The 18,440-nt window shown below is 45.6% G+C and overlaps 1 protein-coding gene across 2 annotated transcripts in view; it reads right to left on the reverse strand.

Annotated features, from left to right (window-relative positions):
- LMNA (lamin A/C) overlaps nt 1-18,440 on the reverse strand; it is a 144,473-nt gene that overhangs the window by 28,374 nt on the left and 97,659 nt on the right. For both annotated transcript variants that reach the window (XM_085639248.1, XM_085639249.1), the window contains exons 2-4: nt 5,841-5,997; nt 3,345-3,470; nt 1,170-1,340 (exon numbers count right to left, since the gene is read on the reverse strand). In XM_085639248.1, the coding sequence (XP_085495374.1) occupies nt 1,170-1,340; nt 3,345-3,470; nt 5,841-5,997 (454 nt within the window). The remainder of the gene's footprint in view (nt 1-1,169; nt 1,341-3,344; nt 3,471-5,840; nt 5,998-18,440) is intronic.

Here is an 18,440-nt window from a genome sequence, read left to right on the forward strand (position 1 = left end):
TTGCAGTAATGGACGTCTTATGAGCGTTAACAGGGTTATTTGACCAAGAAATTACAAGACTGACTCTGCTTTTTTTTAACCTCCTTACAAAGCTCACCATTCTACTTTGTTCATGTTATTCTTACATAGCGCCACACCAGTCATCACTAGAATCATGGCACTTCAAAGCAACGTTATCATCTTCCCAGCCAAACTGTCCAAACAGTTAAAAAATCATTTTGGATTTAGTGCGCCTGCCTCCTTATTCTATATTTATCAAAATAAAATTGAAAGATATTCACAACTTCTGACAAATAAATAAAATAGCTTAACAAGAAGAAAAAAAAGTAAGCTTAAGCAGAATTTCAAATTTCTGAAAACAATGAGAGCTTTTAGAGTTTCCCGACCACAGAAATTCCCAACAGGCATGTTTAAGAATCTGAGAAGGATTCCAGGGATGCAATTTTGCTAGAAAGATGGCTGTTACAGAGCAGACTAAGCGTCTGGCAATGCCGAGTAATATGTGGCCTATCAAAAAACACACTTTAGCAACAGAAGCGGCCACTCGTATTGTCAAGTAATGGGCCAGGGAGAGGGGAGAGAGGAAACAAACAAAAACATTTATTATAATGAAAGAAAGAAAAACGCACTTACCTGCTCCGACGGCCGCCGCCTTCCTCCAGATCCTCGCCGCCCGGACGACCAGGAACTACAGCGCAGACTCCCAACTCCCAACTCCCAATCCCAGCGCTGCTCACATGCTGGGAATACTATTCCCAGCATGTGAGCAGCGCTGTAATTGGTCTGAGCGCCTTGGTTCGGTGCTCAAACATAGACTGGGAGCCTGTGTTGGTTTCTCCACCCAGCTGTACAACGCAGCTAGGAGGAGAAAGGCCAAGTGCGCATGACATTGGCCGGCCAAACCATCATGAGCACTTGGCAGTGCCCCCAACTGCCCCCCCCTACCCGGTGCTGCAACTGCAGCGTCAATGTAGGTGGCCACGCCCCTCCCTCGGCTTGCAGTTGCAATTTTTATTATCATTTTATTTTTGTCCTTTGCCTCTGCAGGCTTTCAGAGGGGGGGGGTGGGGGGGGGGGGTGACGCTCCTCCGCCATCACGGAGGAGCTTTCCCTGTTTAGCAATTTACCTAATTAATGCATTTGTTAAAAACGGATCTTCCCAAAAGTACCTTGGCATGGTAGGTCTTCTCCAAATCGTCCTTGTACTGCTTAATTTGATCTTCGTGTTGGGCACGCATTTCCCGCAAGGCGTCCGACAGTTTGCTCTCAAATTCCCGCTGGCGTCCACTGTCGATCTCCACGAGGCGGGTGTCGTGCCGCCGCTTTGTCTCGCGGATTTCCTGTGAAAATCAGGATAACTCAGTCACAAACCCCAGCAATAAACTAAACGGACAAAGAAAGTTATAGCCCAATTTTCTCAATTCTTTTAAAAGTTCTTTACACGGGCCTCGCCCAAGGGAATGTGTTGGCCTTTCCCGAAACCTTGGTCAATTGGACTTTTACAAGAATTGGGTCCCCCATCTACAACAACTCTGCAAACAATTGTATTCATGATTGTTGAGTGTTTGTCTGTAACTGTGTAGTCTAAGATTGCAATATTAATTGTTTCAATTTATGTGGCTTATTTAAGGATGCTTATTAATATTAAGGACAAATAACGTAGCGTGTATACTTATTTATTTAGAATTTATAAAGCGCTATTGATTACCCCGCAAGAGGTTGTCTTGGTGCTGAAAAGCCAGCCAGAAAAAAAAAGTTTCCAAAAGAGTCAGTGTTTGACATGTTTTCTGAATCTACCGTACTTGGATACAGGGAGGCTGGAGATGGGAGATATTTATTGATTAGTGGTGTGTGGAACACTTGTGTGTGTGTGGATCAATACTGCTTAGAGTGGAAGTCCATCAATGGAACTTCTGGAGCTGGCCGCTCAGCGTGGGCAGGAGAGCGATGTGTTGGTCATGTTCCTGCCTTTTACCATATATGGCATTGGGTAAACAACGTTTACAGCGAAACTTTGTCCCCGCATACCATTACTCCACAAGTCGGAACAACAACTTGAGGAGCGGGGTGGAAGATGTTGGATTTAAAATCCAACACCTTCCCTAGTGTCCGCACAGACTGGAGTTGGAATAGTAAATTATACTATTCCAACATCCAGCGCCCCCCTCGGCAAGTCGTTGTTCCGACTTGTGGAGTAATAGTATGCGAAATCACAACGCGGTCGTTGTAATGACCGCGTTGTGATTCCCTGCGGGGTAAAAGACTGCGGGATGAGGAGACAGATTCATGGCATTGACGTGTCCAGACCACAGAAGGGCAAGTCACTCTGCCTTTTTTCACTGTTGTACTTGCAACCCTGTGGTTTTCAAACCTCATCAAGCTGCCTATTAAATGTTTTCAGGAATCACCTATCCTAAATAAATAAAACTGACAACATCCTATGATCCTTACTTAACATTTGACGTTGGCAGCCGACAATGTATATTATCATTAGATTGCTTGTCATACATCTCATGAAATAATATTGCGTCAACTACATTGACATAACTGCAATGCATGGTAGATCTAGGTAAGTCAATGTTGAGTTAAAAATAGGAATGATATGCGTACTCTGCGATGTAGCAGCTAAGCCGATGTAGTGGAGGCAATGCGGATGTAGAGAGATATTATCGACTTCATTATAGTGACTTCTAATCATGCAGCACAACTTTCATGAAGCACCCCAGATCCAAGTGATAAAAAAGTGGACTTCACCTCTATTAAAAAATATGCCAGGGAATTACACTGCTGTGAGAAGGTGGACACACCAGAAATTGAAACTAGGTTTTTGACTTTAGGAGAAAGGGGTAACTTCTTGCAGTCAGCCTTCATTTATTATTGCAGATTTTGGCATGGGGATTATGATCATGAGACAGACAGCCTAAAAATCTATTATCTCCATCAGACTAAAAGTCTGTTCTAAGTTGTACTAATTTGGGACAGGTGGAAGCTGTTAGTGTTCTGATGATACTGGTTTGAATTTCCCAAATTCAACAAAAAAATCTCAGAATCACCAATCAAGCTAGCAAAGGATTCAGAAGTGAAAATGACTAACCCCAACCCAAAATGCCAAAATCTAGAGACTTTCAGATTTCACAAATCCCAGCTGTTAACATGCTAATCGATCGCTGAAAGAACCGTTCGGGCGCCGTCCACATGAAATTCCCAATATATGCCATGCTGTGGGTATGCAAGACAATGCCCGGAGAAGATGCTCGGATCGCACTTCTTGGAGGGCCTTGGAGCTGGTGGGTGGCTCACCAGCTGGGCACTGGACCAGGGTTGTAAAGTGCACCAGGACTCACCTCGGAATAGATGTTCTTCTGGAAATCAAGTTCTTCTTTGACGGTCTGGAGCCGGTTCTCAGCGTCCACGCGGCGAAGCATCTCATCCTGCAGCTGCTTCTTGGCATCGGCAAGGCTTGCTTCCAACTACGTAGAGCAGGGAGGACACCAGTTACAGTGATCAACTGGGGCTAAAATGTTCATACCTTGCACAGTATAACAGTGGTGTGTCATCAACAGGATATTGTTAATGGCAACAATAGGGAGCATTGGGACAAAACAAATAGGCCTACCTGGGTCATAGCTGTTTGCTTACTCTTCGGGGAAGGTGGGGGGGGGGAGAGTAGATATTAAGTATACTAAGTGAGTAATTGAGACGAGACAGAGAAAAGGGATGAAAAAAGGAAGAGCAATAAAAATAGAAATGAGAAGAAAAATTACAGAATGGGAAAAGGGGATAATGATGAAAATACAGAGAAAGGAGATTAGGAAGAGCATAACGGGAAAGGAAGAGAAAGGAGCAAGAAATAAAGATGTGGTGGAGAGAGAAAGGGATGGTTCAGCGGGTACTGAAAAGGGGAGCAGAGAGACAGAAGGAGGGGATAAGGAGGAAAGTGTGAAAGGGAAGAGACAGCTGAGAAAAGAGTGGGAAGAGAGTACGAAAGACAAAACGAGGGACGTGGAGACCGATGAGGAGGGCCGCATGTATCATTAGTGCAGCAGGTGCACTGACACCAAAGCATAGGCCTTTGAGTGTCCTGCTGTACCCCAGTTATGCTGTATTGTAATGCTAGTGAAGGGGCGGTGGGCCCATTTTACTTGCATTTGCTCTCATTGCATCTCACCTACGCCGCCACTTAATATATTTTGCTGGGGGGGTCTAATTTTTATTTATCATGTGACTGAATCCCCCCATGCCAGTTCTAGGACTAAGGCCAACATGTAAGCAGCTATGCAAACTTTCCTGCAATAGATGTATTGTCTCGTCTCAAATAATCTGCCTTCCAAAAGTACATGTAGATTGCATCTGAGACTTTATTTACAGGTTAAATTAAACAAGAACCATAAAACATAGTCTAAAACCCCAGTTGCCTCTTGGCGCTAACAAAAGCTACCACAGTTATCCAAAACCAGGGTTCTCATGTTAGGAGGGCAGATGAAGGGCTGAGGTCATCACATGTGTGACATGTTAGCTCCACACAGGGTCTTGCACAAGGTGCATCTGCCCACAAGTTCTTTACTAGGATAGTGGCCATGTGAAGTGATGCCACACTTTTACAACATCCGGTTTCCTCTGGTAAGGCCTCCATCAAGAGTTCATACTAAATGGCGTGACCTTCAGGCCACGTGAAGGTCAAACATTGATTAAACCTAACCAGGCTCCCTTTATACTTACCTCCTTTTTGTGAATGTGGGGAATCCATACTGAAACCTAACGAGGCCATGTTGGGGGACCACGGGGTGTTGTATTTGAAAATGTTCAGGGAGATTAGTCCCATTGTCTACCTATGTGGGTCTCCGCTACATGCTTTCTGGTTTATTCTTTACTTGTGGGCGATCCCCAGTACTGGTAAATCGGTGGGCATGGCAGCTTTGGTACCCAAAACAAAACAGATTACATTGAACATTTGAAGCGAGTAACAAATGCAAAAAGTGTTTCAAGACTATTTGCATTATTTTCCAAATGCACCTTACAAATTATTCTGCACAACAGTATGAACCCCAAAAAATTTCACACCTGTGGTAAGACCTAGACCTATTGCTTCCCTTACAATAAACAGGCAAATCTTCACAAATGGAACTCTCCATATTTTGTGGTGTCAAACTAAATTCTAAAAACATGCCTACAAATCTGCTTTCTTCTAAATTGCACTTGAGGCGTCTGGTTTCAAACACACCCTATTCCAATACAAAGAGAGTTTAGATTGAACCAAAAAAAATAACATATTCCGACAACTGCCACTAGTGTCATAATCAAAACACGCCAGTCTGTACATGGTCATGTTGCCGGGCCACCTAACCAACATTGTGGCGCTGTCTAATTTGGAGAAGGGCGGCCCTGTGTTCCTCCAATAACATAAGGGTGAGGTTCTCTTTAATGGAACCACCAGAAGGCACTGACTCTGAGTCTGGAAAAGGTGATATTGACTTGTAAAAAAATACAACCCTACCGCAGAGCTGCGCGGCTATCCAAGAATGAAAATCAGGATCCCTACATCGCATCTCTTTAGGAAGAGTGGGTGGATTAGTAGACTGACAATGCCAGCCCACATTGCAGTATATTTGAAGTTGCCTACTCCTGCAAAATGAAGACCTAGGAAGGCAACTGTGAACTCGAGGGGTATCACAGAGGGTAGGGTACCAAACATGTGGAGATGCACCCTTGTCATTTCGGGCACCTGACAGACATGCACAAGGTCCTCTGCTGAGCAGGGATAGGAATGCGGGTCCCCCCCTCGCTGCGGAGTCTCAAGGCCTGGACACCTGTGGTCACCGCTCGCAAGAGCTTTATCGTACCTTGGCCACCAGCTCCCTGAGCTCTCGGACTTCCTTCTCCAGGTTCCTCTTCTCGCCGAGGGCGGTGGACAGGCCAGCATCTTTGGAGTTCAGTAACGACTCGAGGTCCTTCAGACGTGCCTGTGCTGCCAGCAAGTCAGCTTCCTTCTTTGTGTTCCTAGGGTACAAAATACACATTCCTGTTAGTAACTTAAGCTAAAGAGGCACACACCACATACAACCAGAATCTCAGCTATTGTGGTTCTCGCCGCAGTCGTGAGTCAGAGACTCGTGAGATCAGCACCGCTGGCTGCAGCTTGCTTCGGGGTCTCTTGGACCCTGGCTACCAACGAAGCAATGTGGACTTTTAAGCCGATCTACTGGAGGCAGCGAAGGTGCAACGGATTATACCATTGTCCTGGAAATTTACATTTGAAAATCAGGAGCCAAGCGTGGAGGCATTTAAAGCTGCTATTGTTAAAGCGTTTAGAACTTGCATGGGGTATGCAAAGAACAATGTAAATACCTTACAACCAAATATTTTAAATAGGTCAGTTCACACAGTGAAAAACGTGGGTTTACATTTTTGAATGCCTTACACCAACCCATCAGAATGCGGACCTCTAAAATAGTTTACAACTGTTCTTTATCCTATTCCCTTCTATCTCATTTCTGAATTTTAAACAATACAGCTACCTTCTAAACCTCACCCTCTGTCAGGGGACGTGCAGTCTGAAATTCGCCTCCCTCTGCAAATGTCACTTTATTGGTGCAGTACCAAGGATAGCCACTAGAGGCACTGCAACCTCCTCAAAGGGATCTCTGGGGGAAATGGCTCCCCAGGTGCGAGGCCTGCAGATGCAGGTGGGGTTCATTGCTCAAAGGTTATGAATAGGACTCCCGGTTTTATGGTATGTATTTTTTTAGCATTTCGGTCTGTATTTATCCATATTTATTTTCTGCCCACTTTATCTGTATTTATCCATATTTATTTTGTGTTTTGCGGATAAATGAAGTGGTAAAACTGTACATTTCCATATTTATTTAACTGATAGACGCGCACACATACTTTGAGGTCTGCCTTTTTTAGCTATTTCAGCTGCCGCATATTAGATAACAAAACATCCACTGGTAAATATTCGCATTATACCCCAAATGTATGTTGACACATGGCATTATTTAATGAAATTGCATCTTTTTTTTTACTTTCCTGTGCTGTCCATCTGTTCAGGTGTTGGCATATAGTTCATGAAAGGCAGCACAGAGTGACTTAAAAGAAGCCCAATTATCTGTATTTATCCACTTTTAAAAATAAATGCAGACAGAAAAACACATTGTTTTCGGTCTGTAAAAATCCGTAAAAACGGAAAACCGGGAGCCTTAGTTATGAAGAGGAAACGTGTCTTACAAGGATTGCTGAAAACTAACTCCTAGGTCACCATCATTAGACGCGAAGAGAAAGATGCGAGGACTCACAGTATGAAATGGAAAAGATCCCAATTCAAATCGGAATAGATCATTGATAAATTGGGATCGATCAGGCAGAAAGGGGCCAATACAGTGCAGAGTAATGTTTGTGTGTTACAATTATTATCACATTGGCAGGTCAGCTATTCTGAGTCATTGGCCCACAGTATGGCCAGTTCCAATAGGCCTGGTTGTGGAGTCAGCAGGCCCATAACCTATAGTGTTTTTGCTTGGGAAACAGCTGTGAAAGAGGTAGCAATTAGCGGGGGATACACCGATACCAGTATGTTATATCCCAAAAGATTATATACTCTGTTATTCCCAACACCCCTCCCGCCCCGCCCCCTCCACCCCCCACCGTAAATACTGACACCCTTGGGAACCGTGACTTTAATTCTGGGCATTCTAACAGCCACTCGTAATGAGGGTCGTAGAAATGAGTTCTCTAACTGTGTGCTTGCTGTAGGAGCATCCATGGTAGGCCTGGGAGGGCCGGACCCACCCCAGATGTTGAGGATAAACACTGACTATGTAAATGACTTCTAGTTAGAAATAATGTATTCCTTCCTTGCCCTACTCTGGACACCCCCGTCTTCCCAGGAGGCAATGGTGGGAAAGCAAATTGATTTAAATCCAATGCACCACTAGGTGTCGCCACTACCATATTCATAAGCAAACAATATACCAATACAACAATATTGGTACTAAAGATTCTAGATAAAACAGCCATTGCACGTGCCATGTAAAAAAATGTAAACTTGCTTTTATTCAAATGAAGCTCATGATAACTCTATTTGAGAGGTTACTTTAGTTGAGATGCCAGCATAAAGTTGCATCCGAAAGGAAAACCAGCCATGTATCCTTGATTATGTACATAAGATTGGTTTAGATGAACTGATCATAGTTCGCTTAAAGGATAGCGCTCGTAGTAACAGGTGACCTTCGCAGAGCTGTACGTGGTTTGTGATCACCTAGTAAAACTGTATTCGTTGTGCGGGGCATGGAGACTGAAAGGTAGGGTCGTCCTCAACTAGGGTAACTAGGACATTGAACAGATTTCTATAGCTGATGGCCGGTTAGATTCCAAACAGTGGGCAGAGTTGCCCCCAGAAGGAAATAAAAATAAAAATCCAGATTAGCATCCTGCCACCCACTCTAATTAATGGGTCTGTTCGGAAGAGGTAGCACTTACAGCAGTCCACCACAAGAGAGCGCTCCAACACTATTGTAAAGAGCAAGCAAGCCTACTTTTACTCACATCCATTGCTAGTTATAAAATAATATTCATTTTAAAAGTCTAAATCTTGGGTCCGATTCACTAAGACTTTGCTGTGACTTTCTCTGGAAGTGCTCCTGCACCAGCACTTAACACAAGCACAAACCCATAAATAAGCAGTCCTATTTTGCCGGGATTTCTGAAAATCCTTGCCCCGTTCCGGCGTATATATCTTATTTGTGAATAAAATGTTGGAACGGCGGAACGGCCCTGCTTTGTGTAGCGGTACAGTGCTTTATATGGGCCGGTACTGAGTACCAACACTTTTTTATTTTGCGAGGGAGAGTACCTGCACTTCAAGAAAAACTTAATACTTTTAATCGAAGAGTTCCGGCACTTCTCAGAAACAAGCAGGTACTCTGGTACAGAGTCCCTGCACTTCTGTTTTTCCATTTCAAGCACTGAACGGCCCCGTCTTGCTGTATGAGTAAGTAGTGTGGGCGCCATCAGCAGTGGGAGTTAACCTCCTGAACCAACAGGCGCTAAGGCTTGGACTGGAGACTCACAGACTCATCACAGGCCAGCGGGCCCCGTTGGGTCCGAATGTAGGAGTTTCTGGCTCCAGTGGAATTACAAGATTTACGGTAAATCTCATGGGCCTGGCGTGTATACCACCAGACTCGTTGGCAGTTCAAAGCACCCACAATGTCCGGGTGAAACTGTGAGAAATCCCAGCTTCGGGGGGAATTTCGAACATACTACTCTTGCGGGGTGTACAAGAGCAAAGAAATGGTACGACAAGCAGACGAGATCGGTCAAAATGAAACTGACAGCACCAACGTTACTATGTGACCCCTGAGCCAGTTGTACAGCAGGTTACTTTGTTTACTCCATTGTCGAGATGACAGACACGTTGAATCAAAAGGTCTAACGCTCCCAGCTTCAGTCACGGACTGCCAGCGCCCACAGGCAGCAACACCCTGACGAGCTCCACCTTCACACGGTAATCCTTCACCGACTCACACACGGGGAACGCACGAGGTTATAACAAAATGAAATCAGAACTAAACCCACTGGCGTGAGATCAGCGTGTGGGAAAGTTCACACCACAGCTGCTGCAAGTATGGGCAGGGCTGGCTGTCAGGACGGTGCAAGCGGTGCAGCTGCACCTGGCGCTGTCTTTGATGGGGGCAGGGGGCGCTGTGTTTAAAAACAATTTATGGGTTTAAAAGTACTGGAACTTTCTTGAGCATCCGGCAATTTTCAGGAAACAACAAAAATGTCAAGATAACTCTGGTGATTAATGTTCCTGCTGGTGATGGATCGAAATGTTGTCTAGTGGCAGTTTTTACGCATCATGAAGTAGCACAGTGGGATAATGTGCCTGCTGCAAAGAATGTGCATTGTGCAAATCAGCCGCGGCCCGTGCAGGCGAGAGCCTTAGGGGCAGATTTCGATGGACGATGACGAGGGAAAATGATTTATTTATTTAATTTTCCCTTGTGGTCCTCTGTCGACTCCCCAACCACGCCCCTAGGCTCCTACCTGCACCGCGGCTCCCGGTGCAGATCACAGAACTGAGTGTGAATGAACAATGAGTAGCGCTTTGCAAAAAATTACATGCATGTGAGAGGGGGTCTATGGAGAGACGAGGGGCACTGTTAGAGAGGGGTAAAGAGGGAGTTAGTGGAGAAGGAGATAATGGGGGAGGGCATAAGAAACAGTCACGCCGGGCACCATCAGTGCTAAAGGCGGCCTTGAGTAGAGGCGTGCAGTCACATGGTTTGTGCCTTCACATGCTGATTTACTCCTATTGTTTCAAAAACTAATTTTCGGAATATAAGTGGTATTTTTTTTACACCTGGTAATTAACATTTCATCAGGGGAAGTTATTTATTTGGTGCAGTAAGCATTTCCTATACAGAGTTTTCGGCATGGAAATAAGGCATATGTGGAATGTGAATTTAACTCTCCAAATCCTGCGTGTTTTGCGTTTGTTCTGGGTATGTCTTTGATATATTTCAGCAGGTTTGACCTGCCCAAAAAATGCCAAGGACAAAATTGCTGAGAAATGGCATTTACAGCAAAAACAAATGGTGTTCTGAATGCAAACTCCTGCCTGTGCAGGACCCAGAATTCTCCTCCAAATCACGGAATCATGGTCTAAGTTTTTCTGGCGGATTTCTGGAGCCTCATGGGAAGAAGTTCCGTTGTGCGGCGATCGGGTGGGATTTGGCCGGAACTCCGTGTTACAATAGTAAAGCAGAGTCGCCATATTCTCCTAATTCCGTGGGTGGAATGAAAAATTCCGCCCAACCCTACTGTATAGATGCCGTCATTTATGCTCCAGTTTGCAGCTCGCCTTTCTGTAGACTCGCCATCCGTTTCAGATTTGAGGGGACCGCACCATGGCAGAGACACTGTTTAAGGTGCCGCCATTTTGTTGGAGCTGGAACATTTAAAGGGTTAGCTAAGTGATGGCAGTTACAAGGTGTCCATGGATCTAGCAAGAGGGTGGCCTCAAGTGGGCTGCCACAGTTCAGTGTCTCACCTTTCGATCAGGAGAGGAGCTACAGCCACCAGTGCCTTGCTGGGGGCAAGAGTGGTTTGAAAAGACTGTGCCAGAAAAATCTCTGCAAGGGCTCGTCCCCTGGCGAAGGGTCGGGCAGTGCTGTGGGATATTTTACTCTTTTTCTAAGACATATATTCCAGCAATCTCCATCTCTTTCTGTCTCTGTCTTCCTTTTACCAAAACATGTTTTCTCTTTGTGATGACTCTCTGAGACAAGTATTCACGACGCACGCGTTAATATAGTTTTCAGGTCTCATTGTACACTGCCAAGAGTTAGGCTCCGCCTACTGGCCCCGCCTCCACCAGCCACAGCAAGTAATTGCCGGAGACCACCCACCTACTTGCCACACAGTGCTGCTGCCCATCCAGTGCCATTTGCATCTGCAACAAGACTTCCAGATGTGGTGTAGGCCCTCCTCCAGATGGGCCACAGGCCTATGCAAAATATGGCACGACACCCCCTCAAAGAACTTGTCAATTGATCCAATAAGCTTTGGCAAAACCAACAGGCCGCGCCTTAAAAAGACACAAGTTGTCCATTGGCTTTAACAATTCTTTATTTCTAGTTCTCCATTCTATCAAGGTAGATGCTGATTTGAGAATGTCAATGTAAAGAAAGATAAGGTGCGCAGAAGCGCAAAAATTAAAGGTCGTGCTCAGAAGTTGTTTGCAGCTGCCAGGCCTTAATAATAAAAAAAATCTTAACTAAACAAGACTAGGACGGGGAGGGGCTGGGAGCAAGCGACAAGCAGATGTCGGGTGGTGACAAAAGAGAATGTGGACCTACTTTTATGATGTTTGCATATGGCGGGGTTCAAACTGGAATGGCATAGTGAGCAAAAAAATTATGAAGTTTTTAGGTCTAGATCTCTATACTGGGGTGAATGTGTGACATTGTTCTGCATTCTGTCCATCAATTGTTGTTTTTGCATTTGTCACCCGAGTGGGACAGGTATGCCCAGAAGTGGGTCCCGTGCTCTCCATGCCACTGGAGTCAAGCTATCCTGGCTGAAGAGGGGTGAAACCCCGAAACCGGTCCTAGGATGCTTGTTTCCAGTCCAGGGAGGACCTGGCCTGGCAGTGCGGGCTGGACTGTTCTCATTGGGCACAGGGTCAAGACTGATTTGCATATGGCTGTGTCTTAACTGGAATGGCATGGTGAGCAAAAAATGATGGATTTAGGCCCAGATCTCTGTACTGGGGTGAATGTATGACATTGTTCTGCATTCGGTCAATGAATTGGTGTCTTTCCAGTGGCCAGACATTTGGCAGGCGAGACCGAAAAACTGATTTTTGAATGTGAAAACACTCTGGTATATTCTCTTAGTATACAGCAAAAAAATCCATAAATAATGGATTATAAGAACCTAGCCAGGGAGAAATTGTGGGTTTGCCAAATTTGGGTGAACCTCAACTGCCAGGGGCAGCACAAAAGGCCTAGCCACGCCACTGCCGCTGTGGCAAAGTCTGAGGATGTAAAAATCAGGCCTGGCCCCAAAAATGAGTGCCCGGCCGCCATCTGCAAAAACCAGCAACAATGAATTACAGGGTATTCTGCTAAATTTCTAATTAGTCTATCCTCGGGTCTTCGAATCTTTTTGCAGCGCCTAGATGCTGCTTGTCCGCAGGGAGCGCTACATTAAAAAATAAACTCCACAATACTCTTGTGTTTGCTTTCCTGATAATCACTTATCATGAAGGCCGATGGCATTCTTAAAAGTTCAAAGTGATTGGGGCTGCTGATGAAACAAACTGCGTGCCCAAGCAGTGCTAATTTTACCAGTCCTGGCTGAGGATTGCCCTGCCTTTGAGACCTCAGCAGCAAAAAATGCAATCAAAGCTAAAAATACCACTGGGAATAGTTCAGGGATGGGAGCCGGTTCCTACTGGAACTAAAACCAGACTCCTCTGTCAAGTGGCTCAGCACAGAGTTATTCTAACCAGCCAACAGTGAAACACCTACAGCCCTCTGAAGAAAGCAATAAAAGCTGCTTCACTGTCATGTTCATAAAATATCTCCTTGATATAAAAATGCTGTAACTTGCTGTAAGTCTTCAAGGCGGATTTAGAACAGGCTTCTCCAAAGAGTAGCCCTTGAGCCACTGGTAGTGCTCCAGTCACCTGCAAGTAGATCCTGTGTGCAGCCTATTCAAGTATAGGCTCTTCCTTGGTGAATTGATACATGTGTATCAAAATGGGAAAGTGTGTATTCGTGATGTAAATGTGTGTCTTTTCCCAACTCATAAACTGATGTTTGGAGTAAAATGTATGACTTTCCAAAATATATTTAAGGCTGATACTTGAGTGATAAATCATGCAGTGTTGGGGAGACTTATTACCAACTAATATGAATGACTTGGTGTTGAGGTTGCACCTTTCGCTGTTATACATTACCCATGTAGATACCTTTACATCACTTCGGTAACCCTGCCAGATGCACTGAGGTCATCCCAGCTAGTAACCCTGCATCGGGCGGACACTAACATAATCTTGTCTGATGCGGTCACTCTTACAACCCTTAGATATTAGTCGCTCTGGATGGTTTTCATTCAACATAAGCAGCTCTTCTTTCTGGAAGGGTTGGAGACCCCTGATTTTGAAGGACAGCTACTAACATCCTATCAGATGCCTTGTTGACACATAATATCCATCCCTCTGCAACTCTGTCTCCACTGACCACCTAAGACACGCGTACTCAAGTATTCAAATGCACTTTCTAACTTTTTTCATGACTTTTTCTCTGTGGTGAACAGTAGAGAAACCACTTCATCTAGATCCCCTCTCATTATGTGTCTGTTCCCTTCCCACCCTTCATACAGATTTACTCCTGCCTTTCACAGAAGGAAGTTGTGCGCCATATCTAGAGAACTAACGTGCCTTACAAACATTTGTGAATCTCACAAGCTCTCGGGTTTGTGGGTTTCCACTTCTCCAGCAGGGTGTCCCATCCCGGGACGCCCACAGCCCACTCCCTGGAGCAAATCTAGAGCATATGCAATATTCCACCCTATTATTCTAATATTTAGCACCTCAATCCGAGTACAACATTATTCCAGTTTCTGCTGGAAACTGGAGTTTCAGCTGAATCAGGATAATGACTTCACTGGGAAAACATCAACCTTTAGATTCTGCGGGGGAAAGCTGTGGAATGGATAGTAACATGGGGAGTCAATGTGCAAATAATGATTCCAGCGGTTATTCCTCATTCCTGGGCTACAGCTTGTAATGGTACAGTAACACCACATCCAAGAGTTACCAGACCCACCACACCGGATCTCACACCTTCGTACAGTATTACCAATAGAGTTGGTACCAGTAGCAGCCCGTGCAGCTAATAGCAGTAGGGCAATAGGGTCGCAGTGGATTCTAACATACGACAATTAATTTTTTATTTAATTTTCCCTCGTGGTAGTCTGTCGAATCCCTCCCACCCCCCAAAACCTGGCCCTACCACTTTTACCTGTACGGGCCGCTCCTGGTTGGTACTGGCCTTCAAAAAATCTCCTGCCGTGAGTAATTGATGGATATAAATTTAGATTTTAAATGTGATTTTATACTTAAAATGTGGTCCCTGCACATCGAAGTTCTATGTAGGTGTGCAAATCCCAAATTTCTCAAGTTTGCCAGGTCTGTGTGTGCAGGGCAGGGCATGCTTTCTATTCCGCAGGGCATTTCCCCAGTGGGCTGGAGACCTGGTAGGATGGAATTGAAAGCCGTGAGCGCTTCTAGTGCCTCTGTCACTTTCCCTATCTCCCGGGGTTAATTACAGCAGCCATGGGGAGACTCCAAGAGAGAGAAAGGGAGGGAGCGATCCAGAGGCGGCTCCTCAGTAATGGCGGAGTAGCTTCGCCCCACTGCCCAGAGCCGTCAGATGATAAATAAAATGATAATAACACAATGTTATCATATTATTTATTGCTGTCTGAGCTGCGATCAAAGCAATGAGTATAGGGCCGGGCCAGGCCAGGCATGGCAGGGAGGAGTAGTGTGCACTTATAAGTGCGCATGTCAGTTTGGTTGGACCTCTCAGGCCGACCAAACACACATGCGCACTTATGTTTCTCCAACCCAGCTGTATTGCACAGCCAGTTTGGAGAAAAGCAACAGGCTCCCAGGCACTATCTGAGTGGCAAATGAGGCCGCTCTGACCAATCCTGGTGTTTCTATCATGCTACATGAGAGCACTGTCTGGATTGGGTGGCGAGCTTGTGCTTTGAGGTCCATCCACTTCCAAGAGGAGCAACAGGGTGGCCGGCTGCATCAGCGGAAGCGGAGCAGCAGGTAAGTCTTTTTATTTGTATTTTACTACACCCCCCTTTCCGCCCAGGCTGCCCTACTACTTTAAATAGGCAGCAGCCGCCACTGGAGCGATTGGATGTGGAAAGAACTAAGAGAGTAGAGATTGGAGAAATTGAAAGACATTGACAGCGCAAGAAGGCGAAGGAGGGGGTTGTTTTTTTCTGGGGTGCGGTTGGTTCCCAGGTCCTGCAAAGCATGTGTGCGTAGCTCACTCAGGCCACAGTTTTCCTTTGCAGTGCCTGCCCCGTTACATTATCACAAGTCACAGCATGCAAGGGCAAACATGGGCAGATTTTGCATGCTTGGACTTTGGAAGCGAGGGAGTTGTGAAATTCCCTTGTGCATTCTAGCACATTTGTACATATCTGGAGTTGTGCGGATAGCCACTCGTGGAAAGGCCTCTCAGGCGAAACTCACAAGCTTCCTGGCTCAGTCTGTGAGCTCATCCTGTCAAGTTTTCTATGCGCATTCTGGGTCTTGTAGTCCTGGTTTTATATTGGGAGAACCAAGTCCCATTATGCAAAGCATAACCATGGACTTGGAGAGCCAAACGCGCACGAACATGGGAAACTTGAGAGTTCTGTCCTGGTGGGAAATCGTCCTATTTTTCTGCCACCTCCCTCAAAGGCTAGAAGTGCGTCATCGGAGCCCTTTACAGCCGTAATAACGGCTGTCACGGGACACCGGCCAAGGCTGGCTCCGCCCGCGCCCGCGGGTCCAAAACCAACACAAAAGGATGCCATTTTGCAAAGAATCTGATTTTAATTTCTACAGCGCGCGGCTGTGACTCACATAGGAAAATATACCCCACCAGAGGGGACCGGGCGGTTGGCGGCCTCCCCCGCCCTGGAAATGAAAACTCTGAAAATGCAACGGTCCTGCCAGGCTCAGCCGGCGCGAGCCTCGTTCCTGCCTCGAGGCGCCTCCGTCCACGGGATCTGAGCGCACAGCTTTCATCAACCGCCCTCCTTTTGAATTCTAGACTTTGTTTGAAGCCGTTATCATTCTTCACTTTTTGATTCCTCTTTTTGTTTTTATTTAACTCTTTCCTTGCGTGCCTGGTACTGGTATTCAACGGGGGCCATAATATTGATAGGTCTATGTTTAACGCAGATTGCTTAATTTGTGCTGGGGGGGGGCACCCGCACTACTTTTTTGAGTCCAGGACATATTTTTATATCCTCAACCTATGACCCGGAGCAAGAAAAAAAAGAGAGAAAGAAGTGGGGAGAGGAAAACAGAAAAATAGTGGCTAACAGTGAGAATGTAGGGTTAAGGACCTACATGCGACAGATTAAAGGGGCCAAACGTGTAGGATGGTGGAGAAAGAGGCATGAGGCAGAATCAGAACCAGGCCTTGGTACTCGACAAGCTTGCGATTTTATTTAATGATCTATTTTGCAAAATACTCACAGCTTACACAGCACCGTTTTGATTGACAGTGTCGAGTTGCTTGGAGTGTTTGTTTTTACTGCACCGCCACTACCCAACAGGACTGTGGCTTTCTTCACCCACCTCTGAAGTTACAAGAGGCCTCCACATCACCAGAGACGCTGTGGCCTAGTTAGGGACTTTGGTTGGCTTTCTTCACCCACCTCTGAAGTTACAAGATGCCTCCACATCACCAAAGACGCTGTGGCCTAGTTAGGGACTTTGGTTTTACAACCTGGTGCAGTTCTGGGAGCTGACTTTTCTCTAGTCTGGTATTTCGTTTATCAACCAGTGCATTCTGGGGGCTGTAGTCCTGCTTTGCCGGAGTTATTCTAACACACCTTAACTCAATAATAATAATCCACATTTGTAAAGCGCAATCAATCACCCGTAAAGGTCTCTAGGCGCTGGGGGCCGTCGGGAAGATTAAGCAAGCTATTGCCCAGAGTCACATGGTGCTGGGCTAAACTGCCTCCGGCGCCGGGGATCGAACCGTGATCCCAAGATTCCGGAGTCAGTCGCCCTGGCCGCGGCACCACACCTCTTCCCGCGCCACACCCATTCCTATAAAACAGCCCAGGACTGAAGCATTGCGTCCTTGGTGACACATCGACATCTCATTACGATTGTAGTGTATCCACTACGGCACTAATGGGAATGTAAGTATTTAAAGGCGAGTATAGATTTACTATTCTTAACTCTATATCTATCTATATTGACTCCTCCTGGATACAGATGTAAAGTTAGGATAGGTGCATCTATATATACTTACCTTCATGATATTCCGTACGGCGAAATCCTGGACAGGCTCTTATGGCAGTATGATATTTAAAACATGATACTGTGGTGGGGCATCCCACATCTGCAGGTAGACCACACCGCGGGCCATCCTTGAACACCACCAGGCATCAGAGAGCATCCCTGCCTCTATACATCTCCAGTCGCTGAACTGTCCCTTCTATCGCTAGAAAGCATTTCCGAATATATCGCTGTACGTGCAAACACTACACCACTCCGATTGATGCAAGACCACATGACATCAGACCACCACTCCTACTGCCAGAAATCACTACCTGTTACTAGACCGCACTCCTCGTCGCATCAGACGACAGCCCCGCTAAGCCACTCATCCAACCGCCACACCAACATCCCATCACTCAACAACATCCCTAGCAACTGAACACCTCACGCCAATGAGACGATAAACGACTAAACCACACCTTCAAGCCAAGCACTCTGCCAGGTTATTTTAATATGTTATGCAAAAATGTAAGTCATTTTTATCGTGGGAATTTGGAGGGGGTTTAATAAAACGCAGTGGGAGATATAAGGCAAATGAATGAGGAACAAATGGTGGCCACCGGCCCATTTTCTGTGAGATTTGAAGGTAAGGCCTTAGAGTTTTAGGACACATAGTCAGAGAAGATCAAACAATATAAAAAGAGACGAAGGAAAGAAAAGTGAAAGGATGAGAAAGAAAGAAGAAAGAGAGCGAGAAAAGTCTATGAAATATTGAAAAAGAATTACAGAACCTGGCCTACCAAAGTATCCACAATGCATAAAAATGGTCTGCATTTTTTTGTAACTGACTCAATAGTACAACACTGCAAACATTTTACAGTTCTTGCAAACTTAA

Source organism: Triturus cristatus, chromosome 12, assembly GCF_964204655.1.
Source record: "Triturus cristatus chromosome 12, aTriCri1.1, whole genome shotgun sequence".
In the NCBI taxonomy this organism is placed as follows: Eukaryota; Metazoa; Chordata; class Amphibia; order Caudata; family Salamandridae; genus Triturus; species Triturus cristatus.